The sequence below is a fragment of the Zonotrichia leucophrys genome, chromosome 26 (assembly GCF_028769735.1).
Source record: "Zonotrichia leucophrys gambelii isolate GWCS_2022_RI chromosome 26, RI_Zleu_2.0, whole genome shotgun sequence".
NCBI classification, from domain to species: domain Eukaryota; kingdom Metazoa; phylum Chordata; class Aves; order Passeriformes; family Passerellidae; genus Zonotrichia; species Zonotrichia leucophrys.
The window spans coordinates 7,276,512-7,293,270 of NC_088195.1; the positions used below are offsets into that span (position 1 = coordinate 7,276,512).

General features: G+C 63.1%; 3 protein-coding genes across 4 annotated transcripts; 1 reads left to right on the forward strand and 2 right to left on the reverse strand.

The window, feature by feature from the left end:
• Window positions 1-821: 821 nt before the first annotated feature.
• LOC135458071 (myb-related transcription factor, partner of profilin-like) lies at window positions 822-4,119 on the forward strand. The gene is made up of 2 exons (XM_064732984.1): window positions 822-1,501; window positions 3,468-4,119. Exons 1-2 carry the CDS (start codon window positions 1,033-1,035, stop codon window positions 3,992-3,994), a joined length of 996 nt encoding a protein of 331 aa, XP_064589054.1. The 5' UTR covers window positions 822-1,032; the 3' UTR covers window positions 3,995-4,119.
• A 534-nt stretch (window positions 4,120-4,653) lies between these two features.
• On the reverse strand, window positions 4,654-8,794 carry SHISA4 (shisa family member 4). Its single transcript, XM_064732985.1, has 5 exons — window positions 8,474-8,794; window positions 7,242-7,413; window positions 6,133-6,266; window positions 5,134-5,316; window positions 4,654-5,049 (listed from the first exon to the last, which is right to left on the reverse strand). The coding sequence occupies exons 1-5, from the start codon at window positions 8,544-8,546 to the stop codon at window positions 5,003-5,005; spliced, it is 609 nt and encodes a 202-aa protein (XP_064589055.1). The 5' UTR covers window positions 8,547-8,794; the 3' UTR covers window positions 4,654-5,002.
• An 845-nt stretch (window positions 8,795-9,639) lies between these two features.
• On the reverse strand, window positions 9,640-16,759 carry INAVA (innate immunity activator). Of its 2 annotated transcripts, none has more exons than XM_064733077.1 (8): window positions 16,678-16,759; window positions 16,035-16,094; window positions 15,205-15,329; window positions 15,010-15,126; window positions 14,250-14,454; window positions 12,450-12,852; window positions 11,043-11,610; window positions 9,640-9,878 (listed from the first exon to the last, which is right to left on the reverse strand). In XM_064733077.1, the coding sequence occupies exons 2-8, from the start codon at window positions 16,078-16,080 to the stop codon at window positions 9,786-9,788; spliced, it is 1,557 nt and encodes a 518-aa protein (XP_064589147.1). In that variant the 5' UTR covers window positions 16,081-16,094; window positions 16,678-16,759; the 3' UTR covers window positions 9,640-9,785. The 2 variants fall into 2 exon arrangements, with proteins under 2 accessions (XP_064589147.1, XP_064589146.1); XM_064733076.1 differs by having other exon boundaries at window positions 15,007-15,126.

Genomic DNA, 16,759 nt, shown 5'->3' on the forward strand with positions numbered 1-16,759 from the left:
GACAGCCCAACCCCCAAAATGGGGCACCCTGCTGCTGCTGGACACAGACAACCAGGCACCCAGAGCCATGCAGACACCCCAAAACTCTGGAGTCATGAAGAACTCAACACCCCAGGACCACCCCACAGTCACCTAAAACCCTTTGAGTACACCCAGAACTGGGAATCCTGGGGCAGCCCCAGGGTCACCCCAAACTCCAAGGTAATACAGAACTGGGTGCCTCAGGGTCACCCTAAAACTCCGGGGTGACCCCAAAACTGAGCACCCCAAACCCCCGGGGTCACCCAGAACTGTTCTCCCGTTCTCCCCCTGGCACCACGGGGCGGGGGTCGTTTTGGGATGCAGCAGCACACGGGTGCCCCCTGGGAGGCTCCCCCTGCTCCGGGACACCCACATGCGTGGCTGAGAGGCTGCTCCCGGTACAGGTGAAACGCCGTTTTGGGGAGCATTTCTGCAGCCGCGCAGAGCCGTGGCCCCAGCGGGAGGAGCAGTATCCGCACCACGGGGTCGTCCTGCCCCTTGCCCCCAAGCTCCTGCCCCTTGGGGCGGCCCCTGCTAACGCGGGCACCACGGGCCCTTGGGACATCCCACACCGAGCATGCGGCCGGCCCCGGGGTGAGAGCACCAGGGGCGTCGCCCAAGCGCCGACGGTGTCACTAAAACCGGGGGGCCTGGGCGGAGCGGGGCGGTGCAGCCCCCGATGGGGGAGGGAGCGCGCCCGGCAGGGGGCGCCGTTACCGAGCCGGGGGCGCTGCTGTGCGCGGCGGGGCCGGCAGGGGGCGCCGCTGTCGCACCGGGGCCGCCGTTAACGCTCCGGGGGCGGAGCGGCGCGCGGCGGGGCCGGCAGGGGGCCCGGTGCAGCCCCGGCCCGTCCGGTCCGTCCCGGATCCGGTTACGGCAGCGCCCGACGGGGGCTGCCGGGGGTCTCCGGCTCCGCTTCCCCCGCTTAGTACCGGGGAACCGGTGCAGGGCACACGGCGGCGGCAATGGACGGCGGGGCGGCGGCATGAGGCGGCGGAGGCGGCGGGGAGCATGGCGGCGGCGGGCGGCGGCGGGGCGCGGCGGGGACTGCTAAAGCGGAAGCCGAACTTCACGCTGCAGGAGCTGGAGGTGCTGATGAGCGAAGTGCTCCGGTACGAGCCGCTGCTGTTCGGCGCCGCCGCCGGTACCGTGAACGCGTACGAGAAGCAGAAGATCTGGTGGCGGATCACGCACAAGGTGAACGCCGCCGGCCGCCACCAGCGCGACATCGGCGAGGTGAAGAACCGCTGGCGGGGGCTGCGCCGCCGCGCCGGGGACAAGATCAGCCGGCACCGGCTGGAGCGGCAGGGCCCGGCCGGCAGGGCCGCCGCCAGGAACGGGAGCACCGGGAATAACGGGAGCAACGGGAACGGCGCGGCCGAGCCCGGAGCGGGGCCCGCCCCCGCCCCCGTCTGGGGTCCTCGCAGCGCCGCCGGAACCGAGCCTTCGATGCGCAGCGCCGAGGGGTCGGCACAGCACGGTGAGTGCGCGGGCAGCGGCAGCGGGACGTGGCAGGGACACGAGGGTGCTGGCCCGGGACGGAAGAGTGGAGAGACGTGCACGGAGGACACGGACACGCACATGCGGGACCGGGACTGGGACGGGGGAGAGCGGGGCAGGGTCGCGGGGGTGCTGGGACCGGGTTCCGGGGGGACCGGCACAGATGTATGGTGGGACAGGGACATGAGGAACCAGGATAGACATGGGGCAGGGACTTGCTGGGTGACCGGGATGGGGGACGGAATAGGGGCCATGGATGAGTTGGAATGGGATATGGGGAAATGGGTTTAGGAAGTGGGGCAAGCAACATGTACATAGGGATGCTGGGGCCAGGACATATGCATGGAGGAACTTCTCCCCAGTATCCCATCTAACCCTGGTCTCAAGAAAGATGAGGACCAGCACCAGAACATGCAGGACCAGGACATGGACATGGGAAACCAGGACACAGACACAGGGGCCACTGGGACTGGGAGAGGTTGGGAGGAAGAGGGACAAAAGGGGACCGGGAAGTGAGGGGATCGGGATACAGGAGACCACGATAGTGACATGGAGATACTGTGACCAAGATGTGGGGGTCCAAGACACAGACATGAGTGACTGGGACTTGGATGCAAGAGAACTGAGCCTGAAACAGGTCACTGGGACCAGGACAGGTGCATGCAGGGACACAGGGGACCAGGACCAGCAAAGGGACACAGCCAGACCAGAACACAGGGGCAGGTGCATGGGGAGATGGGGATGGGGACTCAGGAGGTCTGGATTAGCACGTGGAGAACCAGGATACAGGGCATCAGGACAGGGAATGAGGAACTGGGACAGGGACACAGAGACACAAAGGCACAGAGGCACTGGTCCCTCCAGTACAGGGACATGGAGTAACCAGGACACAGAGGACCAGGACAGAAACATGGTTCTGAGACAGGGACACAGGAGACCAGGACCAAGAGCACAGGATGAGGAGCAGGAAACTGGAACCAGGACAGAAACACAGGAGATAAGGGCCAGGACAGGGACACTGGGACCATGCCATGGGGGACAGGGACATGGATACAGGGGACAATGGCAGGGACATGGAGAACTGGGACAGGAACATGAGGGATATGGGGGCATCCTAAGGCATCACTAGGCCTGGGAAGATACATGGAGGGACTGGGACCAAGATGTGGGAAAAACCAGGACCAGGACACTGAGACTACTACAGGTGCATGGAGGGGACTGGGCAGGAGCAGTGGGGCAGGGACACAGAGGGAACACAGAGTCAGGGCAAAGGGATACGAACATGGGATATTGGGACAGGTGACAGGGATGTGGGAGGACCAGGACAGGGACATAGGAGACAGGGAGAGTAATAGGGGCACCTATACCAGGACAGAAGGGTACCAGGATCAGGACAAGGATATGGGTGACTGGGATTAGGACAGGGACAAAAGGCACAGGGTACTGGGACCTGGACGGGGATAAGAAGGGGCTGGGAACAGGACAAAGATGTGGTGGGACTGGGACAGTGACATGGGGCAGGACCAAGACAGAGACAAAGAACATTCCAGTACTGGGACCAGAACAGGGACATGGGGGTTAGTGGGGTGAGAACTGGGACGTGGTGGTACCAGGACCAAACAAGGACGTAGAGGCACCATGTTCAGGACAGGGATATGTGTGGACTGGGGCAGAGACGGGGGGGTACCAGGACCATACAGGCACATGGGGGCACCACATTCAGGACAGGGGTATGGGGGTACTGGGGACAGGAGAGGGACAAGGGACTGAACTATCATGAGGGACACGGAACTATGGAGATAGGTATAGATGGAACTGGGGCTGGGTGCAGGAGAGGGGATGTATGAGCACAGGGATGGAGACAACAGGGTCTGCCACTGGTCCGTGGGACACCGGGAACACGGGAGATCCCTGCAGCTGCCCTGTGCTCGCCCTCGGTCCCACAGGTGTAAAGGAGGAGCCGGTAAAGGAGGAGCCTTTGGAGGTGAAGACTGAGCCCTTCCACGGTCCCGCTGCCGACGGTGCTCCCGGCCGCGGCTCAGACTGTCGGCTGCCCCGCACCGGCATCTGCCCGCCCAGCGAGCTGTGCGAGGGCTGGAGCCGGAGCCCCCCGCGCTCCGCACCCTCCGAACTCCCCCTCGGCGACCTCCGCGGGCCGCAGGAGCCGCTGGGCTCCGACTTCCCGAGTCTGCTGTTGGAGCAGGAGGCCGAGCAGCTCAGTCACTGCGGCGCGGGAGAGGCGGGGCCCCCCAGGGGGCTGGACGGGACCCCCGAGCGCCCCCAGCTCAGCCTCGTGCAGTCCAACGAGCGGCTGGTGCAGGAGCTGCGGGCGTTCCGCCGGGAATACGCCGAGAGCCGCCGGGAGACCGCGGCCGTGCTGCGCGGCATCGCCCAGGCGCTGGGCGGGCTCAGCCGCAGCCTGGCCGAAATCCGTGACCTCTACCTCCGGGAGCGGGGGGTCCCCGAATCCTGAGCCTCCCACGCAGCTGGCTGTGTACACACACCCCAGAACCCATGTCGCTGCTTTTATTATTATTTCTTTTCCTGTCCATCCCACTTCAATAAAACTCGGAGCTGCTCCCCCATGGCTCCCCCCACTCCGGGCACCTCAGACGGCTTTTGGGGCTGATGCAGAGGGCTGGGAGATGGAACAGCGGTTTGTCCTTCCAGGCGGCTCTGCCTGGCTGTTCTCCTGGACTGATGGACTCTGGTCCCAAATTTAGCCAGCAGTTGAATCCCACCAGGAACAACATCGGGGTGACACACCAGGCACCCTCCCCTGCTTATTCCTGTCCAGGGCAGGGGGCATGGATAAAGGAATTGTTCACATGCCCACGGTCTCAATCCCGGCGCAGAATTTGCTGTTTTCTCACCCGAAAGATTCCAGGGGTGGTTTCACGCTCCGTTTTGAGTGAGGGGGGCTGAGTGGGCGGCCAGCACTCCAGGCTGGCTCATCCAAGCGGCTGATTTGGTGGGAATTACTCATCCCAACACAATTTTGGGAGGGAGAAGTCTCGGGAGCAGAAGCGACAGAGCAGAATTCATGTTTCCCCACATAACAATTCGCGGGAAGGGTTTGGGGGCGTTGCCCTTCCTTTTTTCCCCATTAGAATCACCGAGACGACACCAGACTGTGGGCACAAGACGTGGTTTAATGCCAACCCCGGAGGGAAGAGCCGGGGTGAATCCGGGGGTAGTGTGCAGGGAGACAGCGGTGCACGGCCCTCGGAGGACCCCCCGGGAACCCCTCCGCGGCTGCTCGGGGCCACTGGCACCCGGAGCCGGGGGAGAAGGCGCCCACAAAGGGCCCAGTGTGCGGCACAAGGGCCGCCCTGTTCTGCTGGCACCGGATCACCGCAGGATGGCTGGGGAGAGCCCGATCCAGCGCTGGCTAAGGCAGCCCCCCGGCGCCAGGGGGATCCCTGGGGTCCCCAGCCCGGCCCCGCTGGCCGGCGGCGGGTACGGGGGTCCCCGCGGGGACTCATGCTCCAGGGTAGCTGGGCTGCGCCGGGACGTAGGGTGGCGGTGCTGCGGGGGGAGCAGGAGCGGTGTCACCAGGCCACCAGGCCCCCTGGGGAATAGGGAGGGTGCCCGTTCCCCCCCGGTGCTCACCTGTGGGGTTGTAGACGGGGGGCCCGGAGGGGTACATGGGGTACTGGGCAGCAGGGCCGGGCGGGGGGTACATGGCCATGGGGGTGAAGCCAGGCTGGGGAGGTGTGGGGCCGGCTTTGGGGTCCACGGGGAAGGGAGCTGGGGGAGCTGCAGGGTGGTAGCTGGACAGGGGAATTTCCGGGCCTGTGGGAGAGATTGGGGAGGTCTGCAGCAACCCGACACAGGGACAGGGATGGTGCCTAAGAGTGGTGGTGGCCCTCAGGTTGGTGGCCGCTGAGGTGTCAGCCAGACCCTCACCACACTGCACAATTTTCCCCCCCGCATCCCTTCAAGTCCCACCACCTCATCCCCCCACAATCCCTCCACCGTGTACCTCAGCACCTCTCCTTCTCCCCACCCCTGTACCCTACCCCTCCTCCTACACCTTAATTCCTGCAGTCCACCCCCCACCCTCCTGATCCCCCCCTTCATTCCAACAGCTGCCCTTCTCTTTGCCTCCCCTACCATTCCCGCCACCCCACACCGACAGAATTCTTCTGCTCTCTCTCATCTCTCATCCCTTTAGCTTCCACCTTTTACCCCAACACCCTCCTTGCCTCTTCCCAAACCCCTCCACTCTCTACCTACAGGACCCTCCTGCACCTCCCACCCCTACAGCCCACAGACACACACCAATTCCCACAGGCCTCTGTCGAGGCCCCCCCAATCCCCCACCCTGTACCTACAGCATCATCATGCACCAAGCCTCCTCCTGCACCCCCCATCCATGCATCCCCCATTCCTGCACCCTCCCATTCCCCCAGGTCCTCTTAACCCTGCACCTCCTTAGCTGCAGGACCCTCTTGATCCTCTCTTCCTGCACACCCTGCATCCCCCATCCCTACAGCCCCCACCAGACCCCCCTTCCCCCTGAAATCCTCTAGGCCCCCTCAACCCCACTCCACCCACTTTTCTTACAGGACCCTCCTGCACCGCCATCCCAGCCCCCCAGCCCCGCACCTTGCAGGGGTGTGCGGGAGTGCTGCCGGCGCTGGTACAGGTAGCAGCAGGAGCACATGAAGCAGCAGACGATGGTGGTGACGATGGCGATGAAAAGCACCACGGCTGAGGCGATGCCCGCGATGGTCTTGGGGCTGTGGGACCCCCGGGCATGGGGAGCAGGGCCAGGGAGGCACCCGCGGCACACACCCCCAGCCCAGCCAGCACCCAGTGACACTGCCCAGTGCCCAGAACCAATGCCCAGTGGCAGTGTCCAGCACTGCTATCAGCACCCAGTAGCAGTGACCACTGCCCAGCACCCAGTAGCATTGCCCACCCAGTAGCAGTGCCCAGTACCCAGTGCCAATGCCTTGTACCAGTGCCCTCTCCCAGTGACCAGCACCCAGTGCAAGTTTCCAGTACCAGCATCCAGCACCCAGTATCAGTGACCAATCTGCAGCATCCATCCCCCAATGTGCAGTGCCCAGTATCAGTGCCCAGTACCAGTGTCCAGCACCCAGAACCCAATGCCAGCACCCAGTACCAATGCCAAGAGCCTGGCACCCAGTACCAGTACCAAGTGCACAGCACCTAGCAGGAGTCCCAACACCCACTGCAAAGCACCAATGCCCAGTTCCACTGGCCAGAGACCAACAACCCAGTACCAGTGCCCAACACCCAGTACCACTGCCCAGTGCCCAGCACCCAGCACTCAATGCCCAGCACCCAATGTTAGTGTCCAGCACCCAGAGCTAACAGCCTAGCAACCCAGCAGCACTGCCCAGTGCCCAGTATCACTCCCCAGTGCTCAGAACCATTGCACAGCACCTGCATTCATCATCCAGTAACAGTGCCCAGTGCCCAACACCCAGTGCCCCCACCAAGTACCAGTGCAGAGCACCCAGCATCCAGCACCCGCTGCCACTGCTCAGTACCAATGTCCAACCCCCAGTACCAGTGCCCAGCACCCAATACCAGTGTCCAGCACTACTGCCTAGTGCAGAGCATACAGTGACCAGCACCCAGTAAAACTGCCTGTCCCCAGCACCCAGTACTAGTGCACAGCACCCAGTCCTAGCACCCAGGCTGCCCAGGAGAGCCCCCAGCCCCATCAGCCCCGGCTGTGGCACCTGAAGGCAAGGCAGTGGCGCTGCTGGCGCTCGGTGAGCAGGCGCAGAGGGTCTCGGCAGCAGTACCGCTGCTGGCACGTGCCACAGCAGAAGGTGAAGAACTCGCAGTCGAAGCCAGGGTGCCATGACCCGTTTCTGTCCACGTACCACAGGCAGTCTTCGCCCCCGGCCACTGTGGACAGCCACCCACCACCGGGGCCTTGGAGCACCTGGCCGTCACCACCCTCAGGGGCATCAGCAGCACCCCCATGCCCTTCCTCTCCCACGTGAGCACAGCCTGTACCCCACTGTGTCCTATTCCCCTTGTACCCCAGTCCATCCTGCCCCATGGATCCCCAAAATAGCCCCTATACACTCCCAAATACCCCACTGCTTCCTGTCCCCCTCATATCCAGCCCCACATCCCCTATACCTTCCTGTGTCCTGCCCCATGGCCCCACAAACGGTGTCCTTATGTACCCCCAAACCACTGCTCTGCTCCATCCTGCCCCACATCCCTTAAAACCCTGCTCCATTCTGCCCCTGTGTACCCCCATATCCTGCCCCATCCCACTCCACTTCCTTGCAAACCCTGCCCCTATGTACCCCCATACTCGGCTCCATCCAACCCTACACCCTTGCAGACGCCACTCCATCCCACCCAGCTCTCCGACCCCTCCAGATTCCTCCAGATCTCCCTCGCTTCCCCTCCTTCCGCGTGTTCCAGTGGCACTTCCCACTCTATTTCTGTCCGGAGCCACCTGTCTTCCCAGAAATAGCCGCGGGCCGAGGGCCGGGGGCGGCCGGAGGTGCCTGAGCAGCCACGGAAATGGGCTTTGCGGAAATCTCACGTGGCGTTATTACACATCCCAAAATGGGATCACGGCAGTTCAGGGACAAGTGGAGAAACTGAGGCACAGGGCTCGTCCATAGGAAGCCCCCAGGTTCCCCGGGGCTGCGCATCCCGGCTCCGTCAGCCACCGGCTCCGTCCGTCCCTGCTGCTCCCGGGGTCACCCCGAAAGCGGCGAATGGGAGGCGGGTTCGGGGGCAGTGGGCACCGTGCCCAGGGGGACACTTTGTTGCAAGCAACCCCCGGTGAAAGGGGCCGTGTGTGACACGACTCACAGCCACGGCCGGTGGCACGAAGTCCCTCCCACCCAGCGGGATCCCCGTGTCACAGATGTGGCACAGCGTCCAGTCGCAGGGTGGCACCGGGTCCCCCGGCCCTCCCCGGTCCCCGTATATCTCTTACCCATCGAGGCGGCCACGGCCACCAGCAGGGTCCCGGCCAGGGGCCAGCCGCTCCCGGGGCCCCCGGGCCCCATCCCGGGGCCGGGCCTGGTGTCCCCGCTCAGAGCTGTCCGGGACGAGGGCGGCGGCTGCGCGGCGGCACCGGGACCGGGGCCGCTCCCGTGGCCGGTCCTGGTGCCGCCCGGTGCCGGTGCCGGGGGGCCGCTCCCTGTGCCGGTGTCTCCCGGTGTCTCCCGGTGCCGTGCGGGGCCGGCGCAGGCCCGCAGTGACGCCGCAGCCCGGCGGCGCTCGGTTGCTGCCCGGTGCCCCCCCCCTCCCGTCCCCCCGGCGCCGCCTCCCGCCGCAGCCACCGGCCCCCGCCCGCCCCCACCGGGAGGGGCGACGCCGCCGGCCCCGGGCACGGGCAGGGCCGGGCGGGAATGCGGGGACCGGAGCGTCTCTGGCACTGCCCCCCACCACGGCAATCCCCGGAAACCCTTATTTCCCCCCTTCTTGCACCCCATCTCTTCACTCGTCCTTGCACCACTCCCCGCACCCCATCCCCGACATTCAACCCCTTCCCTACCCCCTGCTCCCCATCATTTCCCCTCCCAGCACCCCTTCTCCCACCTCATCCCACCCCTGCACTCCTTATTTGCCTGCCCAGCACCCCATCCCCTCCCTGCACCCCACCACTTTGGTTCACAGCACCCTTTCTCCAACCCCATCCTTTCCCGGAGCACCTTATTTCCCTCCCCCGGCACCCCATCCCTTCACCCATCCTTGCAGCCCTCCCCTGCACCCTTCCTGCCCACCTTCCTGCACTCCAACCCCACACCCTTCACCTCCATTCCATCCTTCCTTTCCACTCTTTGCCCCTTTCCCAGCCTGGGTCACTGGGTGCCAGGGTTGCACAGCTGGATCTGGGGCACCCTCTTGCCATTGGGATCACCCCATTACTGCCCTGAGCACAGCCAGACCCCAAATCCACGGAGTCCCATCCTGCAATGCCAATGGGACCCAGGGATGGGGGTCCTCAGAGGGGACATGGAGGTGACACATCCTGAGAGTGACGTATCCCAGAAACCATTTTTATTAGAGACCAGAACCTCAAATTCAGGGTTGTGGTGACACCAAGGTCACCATAAGCACTGGGGTCACAGTGTCCCTATCAGCATTGCAGTGCCAGTGAGGGAACACAGGGTGGGGGCCAGCCCCTGCCACCCCACTGTGGCTCCCTCCTGTGCCCCACGCCGGGCTGGGGAGGCGCAAGACGTCCCTGCCGCCCCTGGGCCAGCCAGGATGTGCCCCCGCCCGGGGTGAGGACATGGCACTCACACTTGGGTGACAATCTCGCCGTTCTCGGGCATGTAGACCTGCACGGGCACGCCGGCTGCCGAGCGCCGCAGCACCTGCACCGGGGGACCCTGGGGGACAAAGACCCTGTGAGTGTTGGCATCATGCCTTGTCTGAGGGGCACCACTGCGGGCACATCCTGGCACAAGGGCTGGGCTGGAGGAGCTGTGGGGGCACGGCCACAGGTCCTGACTTGCCCAGCCTGTGTCCCACCTATGCCACAGGTGCATTTGTCCCAGTGAGACTGCCAGGTGGAAAGGGGAGCTGGTCACTGAAATGCCTGCAGGGATCCTTCCCTGCTCAAGGGCACCCCAGTGCTACCCCAGGGACCCACATGGATCCTGCCCTAGGGACCCCCCTGAAGTCCTGGTCCTTCCCATGGGACTCTCATGGGACCCCAGTTTTCCCCCAGTAATCCCCTTAAGGTTCTGGTCTTTCCCATGGGACCTCAGTTCTGCAACAGGAACCCCCGTAGGGTCCTTGTCTTGCCCTTGGGATCTGCAAGAGAAAGCAGGAACCTACATGGAACCCCAGTCCTGCTCCAGAGACACCCTTAAGGTCCTGGCCCTATCCCAGGGACTCACATGGGACCCCAGTCCTGCCCCAGGGGATCTTGGTTCTGCCCCTGGGACCTACACAGAACTCCAAACCTGTCCATGGGACCCTCAGCAGGCCCTCATCCTGCCCTGAAGGACCTTAAAGACCTTATTTCTGTTCCCAAGAACAGTAGACCCTGGTCCTGGCTGTTGGACTTCCTTAGGAACCTAGTCCTGCCCCAAGGACCACTCTGGGACCCAAATTCTTCCTTTGTGATTCCCTCAGGACCCTAATCTTCCCATGGCGACCTACTCAGGGTGCTGGTCCTGCCCAAGGAACTATGAGGGACCTCCAGACCCAACCTATGGGACCTTGGACCTGCTCAGAGGACCCTCAGAAGGTCCCAATCCTGCCTCAATGGATCTTAAAGGACCTTGATCCTCTCCTCAGAACCCTCCTGAGACCATGTTCCTGCCCCAGGCTCCTTTCTGGAATCCCAGGCCTGTCCCAACAACCCTCACAGGACCCCACGGACTCCCTCAGGCCTTCATCCCTGCTCTAGAAATCCTCATGGGACCCCACCAGAGCTGCATGTCCCTACACTACCTCAGGGTAACAACTCATGTCACCTGCAGGACAGCACCCAGGGGGTCCCTCTTCTCCCACGTGGCCACTCCCAGCCAGACCCCGTGTCATACCTGAACCAGTGACAGGATTCCATGAGCAATGGGCACGTCCCTGGTGGTCCCACCACGGGGTCTCTGGAAAGCCCCTTGCCGGTCGAGGGAGTGGGGCCGGGCACTCCTCAGCCGGGCACGCTGGTGCCATGACTTGAGCTCCTCGGTGACGGCGGCTTTGGAGAGCCCCCGGGCCCCGGCGGGTGCGTAGTCTTTGAGTGAGGGCGTGCGCACGATGCGGCTTCGGGAGGGCACCAGGCGCTGGTAGCGCAGCGGGGCCAGATCCTGCTCGTACAGGAAAGTCAGGGGGCCAGCAGGTGGCAGGAGCTGGAGGGCACCCCGTGGGTAGTAACCAGGCTCGGCAAGGGGCAGCGGAACCGCAAAGGACACGTCAGGGCTGCTGCTGCCCGGGGAGGTGGCATGGGAGATGCTGGAGAGGTCGGAGATGCTGTCATCGGAGCCGGAGCGGCACGCAGGGCCGGGGCTCAGGAGGCACGAGGTGGGCACAGTGACTGTGTAGTAGGTGGGGCGCCGGCGGGGAGTGGCGCTGCGGCCCCGGGGCTCAGCTGGCTGCCAGCATGGGTCCACCCTGCAGGCAAGACACTGTGGCTGCAGGAGCACCCTTCCCCTCACCCTAAAGCCAGGGCAAGCTCTGGGAAAGGTGTACCCATGGGTACAGCCAGCCACCCCGTGGGGAGACATCTAACTTCCTCCCATGGAATTAGTTCCACCTTTCCTGTGGGGCAGTCTCCAGCCTCCTCCCAAGGGATTAGTTCATCCTCTCCATAGGCTTACTTCCATTCTCTCCATGGGACCATCTCCAACCTCCTCCCAATGGATTTCTGTCCATCCTCCCCACAGGGTTTTCTCCCACATTCCCATAGGATTATCCTCATTCTGGTCTCTGGGATTATCTCAATCCTCGCCATAATATTGTCTCCATCCTCCCAATGACTGAGCTCCATCATCTCCATGGGGTTAGTTCCATCCCCTCCCCATGGGATCATGTCCATTCTCCGCAAAAGATTTTCTCCATCCTCCCCATAGAGTTAGGTCCACACTTCCCTTGGTGTTCTCTCCATTATCTTCTCCATAGGATTATCTCCATCCTCCTCCCCATGGGTTTAGCTCCATTATCTCCATGAGGTTCTCTTCATCCTCTCCCACAGGATTACTCCCATCCTCCTTCCCACAGGGTTAGCTCCATTTTACTGCCAGTAGGACTATCTCCACCCCTCCTATGGGATAATTTCCAACATCCTCCCCATGAGCTGAGCTCCATCATCTTCACAGGGTCATTCCCATCCTCCTTCCCATGGATTGAGCTCCATCCTCCACATGGGATTATCTCCATCCCCCTCTCCATGGGGTTATCTCCATCCTCCCTAGCAGAAACCCTTGTCTACCCTCCCCAAGCTCAGGACATACCTCAGAGATTGGGTCTGTCCCTGCCGTCCTGATGGCTCAGGGGTGCTGGGAGCACTGGAACCTGCCTGCCGGCACAGCACCACGGTCCGGATGGGGACAAACCGGTAGGAAGGGTCCCCTGTCCTGGACACTGAGGGGCTTGCAGAGTTAGGGCTGCTGGGAGCCAAGGAACTGGCAGGGTCAGTCATCAGGGACCCAAGACAGCATTGGGAGCTCTGGGTTTCCCCATCCTCAGGGTCGATGCTGGGATTTTTGGTCCTCTTGTAGGGTCTGTCCAGGCTAGTCTTCTGCCGGGGAATGGGGGCGGGTACCACAGGCCCTGACTCCCCCTCCTCCTCCTTGGTGGGGTCCTTGGGAGATGGGGACCTCTGTGGAGAGGCAGGTCCTGGTGGCCGTGTGTCCTCTGCAGGAGAGATGGAGGGTTGGGATGGAGGGGACACAAAGGGAGAGTTGGGATGGAGGGAACAGGTGGATGGTTGGTATGGAGGGGAGATGTGGGGGGCTGGGATGGAAGGGACACACAGGGGAACAGCATGGAGGGGATACATGGCAGCGGAACGGGATAGAGGATACACAGGGAGAGTAGAGATAGAGGGGACACAGGAAGGGCTGGAATGGAGGGAACATGCCAGGGATCCCCCCCTGGTCCCCACAGCCCCCTCACCCTCCTTCAGCAGGCCAGAGTCCAACATGGAGCTCTCGTCGGACGCACTGAGCTCTATGGGGCAGGGCCCTGTGAGAACAGAGCTGGGGCCGCCTCCGGGTGCCAAAGCGCTCCCACGGCCCCGCCACCACCCAGCGCGTCCCCGCAGGCCTCCACTCCCCTCTCCCACGCCACCTGTCCCAACATGCTCCGGGACGGCGGCGGTACCGGCCAGGCCGGCTCTGCTGAGCCGCGTGCAGCTCCCAGCCTGCCTGGGATGGGCAGGCTGGGGGCACCGACAGGGAAGGAGACGCCACCACCATGGCCCTGGTCCTTGGAGGGGACAGGCATGGAGAGAACAGGGACCCCCTTGGATGGCCGCCACTGGGATGGGGCCATGGCAGCTGGGCCACATCCTGCCCCCCTTTGGGTGCAGGTGCTGAGGATGGGTGACTGGGGATAGTTATGAGGTGCAAGCGGCAGGGGTGAGCTCTTAGGGTACTTTCAGAAGGGTGCAATCAACGGAGGTGAAGTACTGGGTTGGATTCAGTGGGGTACTGCTGGGGATGGTTTATCAGGGTGTATGCTTTTGGGGTGCATTCAGGGGGTACATATGCCAGGAATAGTTATTGGGGTGCATGCACTGGGGACTTCTTTTTGGGGTGCACTCACAAGGGTACAATCACCAGAGATGAAGTATTGGGGTACCTTCAAAAGGGTGCATTGACAGTGAGAGTGTAGCAAGGTGCATGTAGCAGGGATGGCCTTCCAGGGGGCATCCAAGGGGTATATTCAGCAGGGATGGGAAATTGGGGTGCATTTACCAGGGGGTGTTAGGGGCATGCATTCACTGGCAATGCAGAACCAGGTTGTATTCACAGGGGATGGAAAGTTGGAGTGCATCCAGGGAAGTGCATTCACCAGGGAACTGGGATATGCATTGTGGATGGCATATTGGGAAGGGACACACAGGAGAATGGCAGAGGGGCATGCATCCAGAGGAGTGCATGCACTTGGGATGAAGGATCCCAGCATCCAGTGGGGTGCATTCACAGGGAATGGGTATTTTAGATGCATTCCCCAGGGACACCCAACCAAGCAGCACCCCATTCTGCTCTCCAGCATCCCCCCCCCGCCATGGGGCTCGGAGGGCTCACCCTTGGCAGGACTGATGTCCCGTTGCCCTGCCAGGAGCCGCCGCTGGCTCAGAACCTGCTCCAGATCCCGCAGTTTCTGCTCCTCCCGGAGTGCTGCCGTCTGCCGCCTCTTCCGCACCTGCCGGCCAATGTTCTCCTCGCAGCAGAGCCGGCGGGCGGCCTCGGCAATCTGCAGCTGCAGCGCCCGCTCCCGTTCCAGAGGGTCCTGGGAGCGGGGGACACGCTCAGAAATGCGCCTCAACACCCCTGAGCCCCCCATAAGGCTTAACACGCCAACGCCACCCATAGCACTTGGGATCCCAACCCCTCCCAGCATCTCATCTGGGACCCCAACACCGAGCATCACTCTTGGAATCCAACACCACCTATCATGCTCAGGACCCCACCACTACCCATGACATTTGGAACCCACCTTCTCCCATAATTCTGGCACCTTGATACACCTGGGACTCTCCCCACACCCATCACCTTGGCACCCCAACCCCACACATTATGTTTGGGACCCCAGGATAACCCCATTAACTCAACACCTCAACACCACCTTATGCTTGAAAGCATCCCCTGCCCCTCTCACCTACAGCACTTGGCACCTAACCACCAACCATGGGATGGGGATGGCAACATTTCCAGGTGACCCTCGGGCAGCTTCCACAGCAGAGGGGATGGGATGGAATGGAATGGAATGGAATGGAATGGGATGGGATGGGATGGGATGGGATGGGTCCCCACCACCTTTGCACCCCAGGGACTGTCTCACCACCCCACGCAGAACGGCGATCTCATCCAGCTTGAAGGCAGCCCCGATCCTGCGACGGACCTTGGGGGGCTTCTCGCCAGCTTTCAGGGGGTACTCGCAGGGCAGGGTCCCCGTCAGCTCCTGAGGATGGCACAGGGACACTGAGCAGAGCCATGGCAGTACGTGAAGGTGGGCAGGGGGTCCTCATGCCCTGCTCACCGCCTCACGCAGGCACAGCTGTCGCAGCTCCTGGATGCAGCCATCCAGCTGGGCCTCCAGTGCCTGCTGCTGCCGCTGCCCCACCAGCACCCGTTCCTTCGGGGGGGACACTGGGCTTTCAGAGCCTGGAACAGATACATGGACATCTGGAGGGATGGGAGCACCCAGGTGCCATCCTCCACCACTCAACAGCCTCCCTACCTTAGTTTTCCTCCACCGCAGGGGGAGAAAAAAGCAGCCACGATCCTCCCAGCACAGCCATGGGCACTCCAGCTGCCCCAAAGCAGCTGCGCCTCCCTTCCCCCACAGCAGCACTCGTGGGTGTACTGACTCCCGTGAAACACCTGTTTCCCCCACCCAGCAGCACACATTGGTGTTCCAACCCCCCAGGGTATCCAGGGACTCCTCCCCTAGCAGCACCCATGGGTTCTCCAATGCCCCAGGGTATCCAGGAAATTCCCCCAGCAGCACCATGGGTGCTTCAGCCCCCCCGGGACACGTGTGACGTCCCTGCTGGGGGGGTGGGAGGGGGGGCACAGGAGGAAGGTTTCAGTCTGACTCAGCCATCCAAGCCAAACCCATCTGAGTCAAATCCCGTCGACAGCACCCCCCTCTACACTTGGGATGCCTCCCGAAACGCAGGGGAAGCCTCCCTTCCTCCACTCCTTCATTTCCCCAAAGCTCTCTCCGGCAGCTCATGTGTCCCTAATGTGTCCCCATGCACCGAAGTGCTCCGTTCCCTGCCTGGGAAGGAGGGACACGTCTATCAGAGCACTCCTGGGCGACAGGGGCACCCCAAAACCTCCCTCAGCCCCAGACCCCATTCTCACCCGAGTGCAGCACGATCCCGCTGTCCATGTCACTGGCCTCCCCCATGCCGCGCCGAGAGCCTGCGGGCAACAGCGGGGACACAGCTCGTCCCCACGCCCCGAACCGGGCTGCACCCATGGGTGGCCCCCACCCTGCACCCCTACCATCCCTCATGTCACCCCGGGCGTGCCGCGATGGCGGTGGAGGGGAGGCGAGGCTGTGTTTGCTTTGCCTTCTTGTAGGTCCTACCATAAATAAAGGGTGCGGTGCGCCAGGCGGGGGAGGGTGACACCCTCGAAGGGGTCAAAGGTGGTCGGGGTGCGGTGGGGGGGAGGGCCGAGGGGCCCCTCGCTCCCGCCCCAGCTGGTTTCGCTGGGCACCTCTCCCAGTTTTCCTTTCTTTTCCATCTGGGCTGGTGGCGGATCCGGGGGTGGGAGCGACCGCCGGCCTCGGAAAAGGGGGTCCCCAGCACCCCAAGATTCCCAAACTCTTGGGGAAGGAGTGAAAGGAGGGCAGTGGGACGGAGGGGAGGGGGTTCACACCGCTTTTCCAGCGCCGTCGCCCGGCTATGCTTCAGTTTCCCCAGCCCGCTCCCCGTCGTGCTGGGCGGCCAGAGGCAGGACGGAGGCCCCGGGGTCCCGGTGGGGTGGGAGAATCCCTTACCTGAGCCCGCCGCCGCTGCCGGCTCTGCTGCGCCGGGGCACGGACGGGTCTGGGCTTGAGCGGAGGGAGGAGCAGGGTAAGC

Coding starts and splice junctions, on each gene's coding strand:
- SHISA4 (XM_064732985.1), bottom strand. CDS start 8,546: ATGGGGCCCGGGGGCCCCGGGAGCGGCTGGCCCCTGGCCGGGACCCTG. Junction 7,414..8,473: donor GGCCGTGGCCGCCTCGATGG/GTAAGAGATATA, acceptor GGCTGTCCACAG/TGGCCGGGGGCGAAGACTGC. Junction 6,267..7,241: donor CGCCACTGCCTTGCCTTCAG/GTGCCACAGCCG, acceptor GGGGTCCCACAG/CCCCAAGACCATCGCGGGCA.
- INAVA (XM_064733076.1), bottom strand. CDS start 16,080: ATGGGGGAGGCCAGTGACATGGACAGCGGGATCGTGCTGCACTCGG. Junction 15,127..15,204: donor AGCTGTGCCTGCGTGAGGCG/GTGAGCAGGGCA, acceptor TGCCATCCTCAG/GAGCTGACGGGGACCCTGCC. Junction 9,879..11,042: donor GAATCCTGTCACTGGTTCAG/GTATGACACGGG, acceptor TTTGTCCCCCAG/GGTCCCCCGGTGCAGGTGCT.
- LOC135458071 (XM_064732984.1), top strand. CDS start 1,033: ATGGCGGCGGCGGGCGGCGGCGGGGCGCGGCGGGGACTGCTAAAGCGG. Junction 1,502..3,467: donor CGAGGGGTCGGCACAGCACG/GTGAGTGCGCGG, acceptor TCGGTCCCACAG/GTGTAAAGGAGGAGCCGGTA.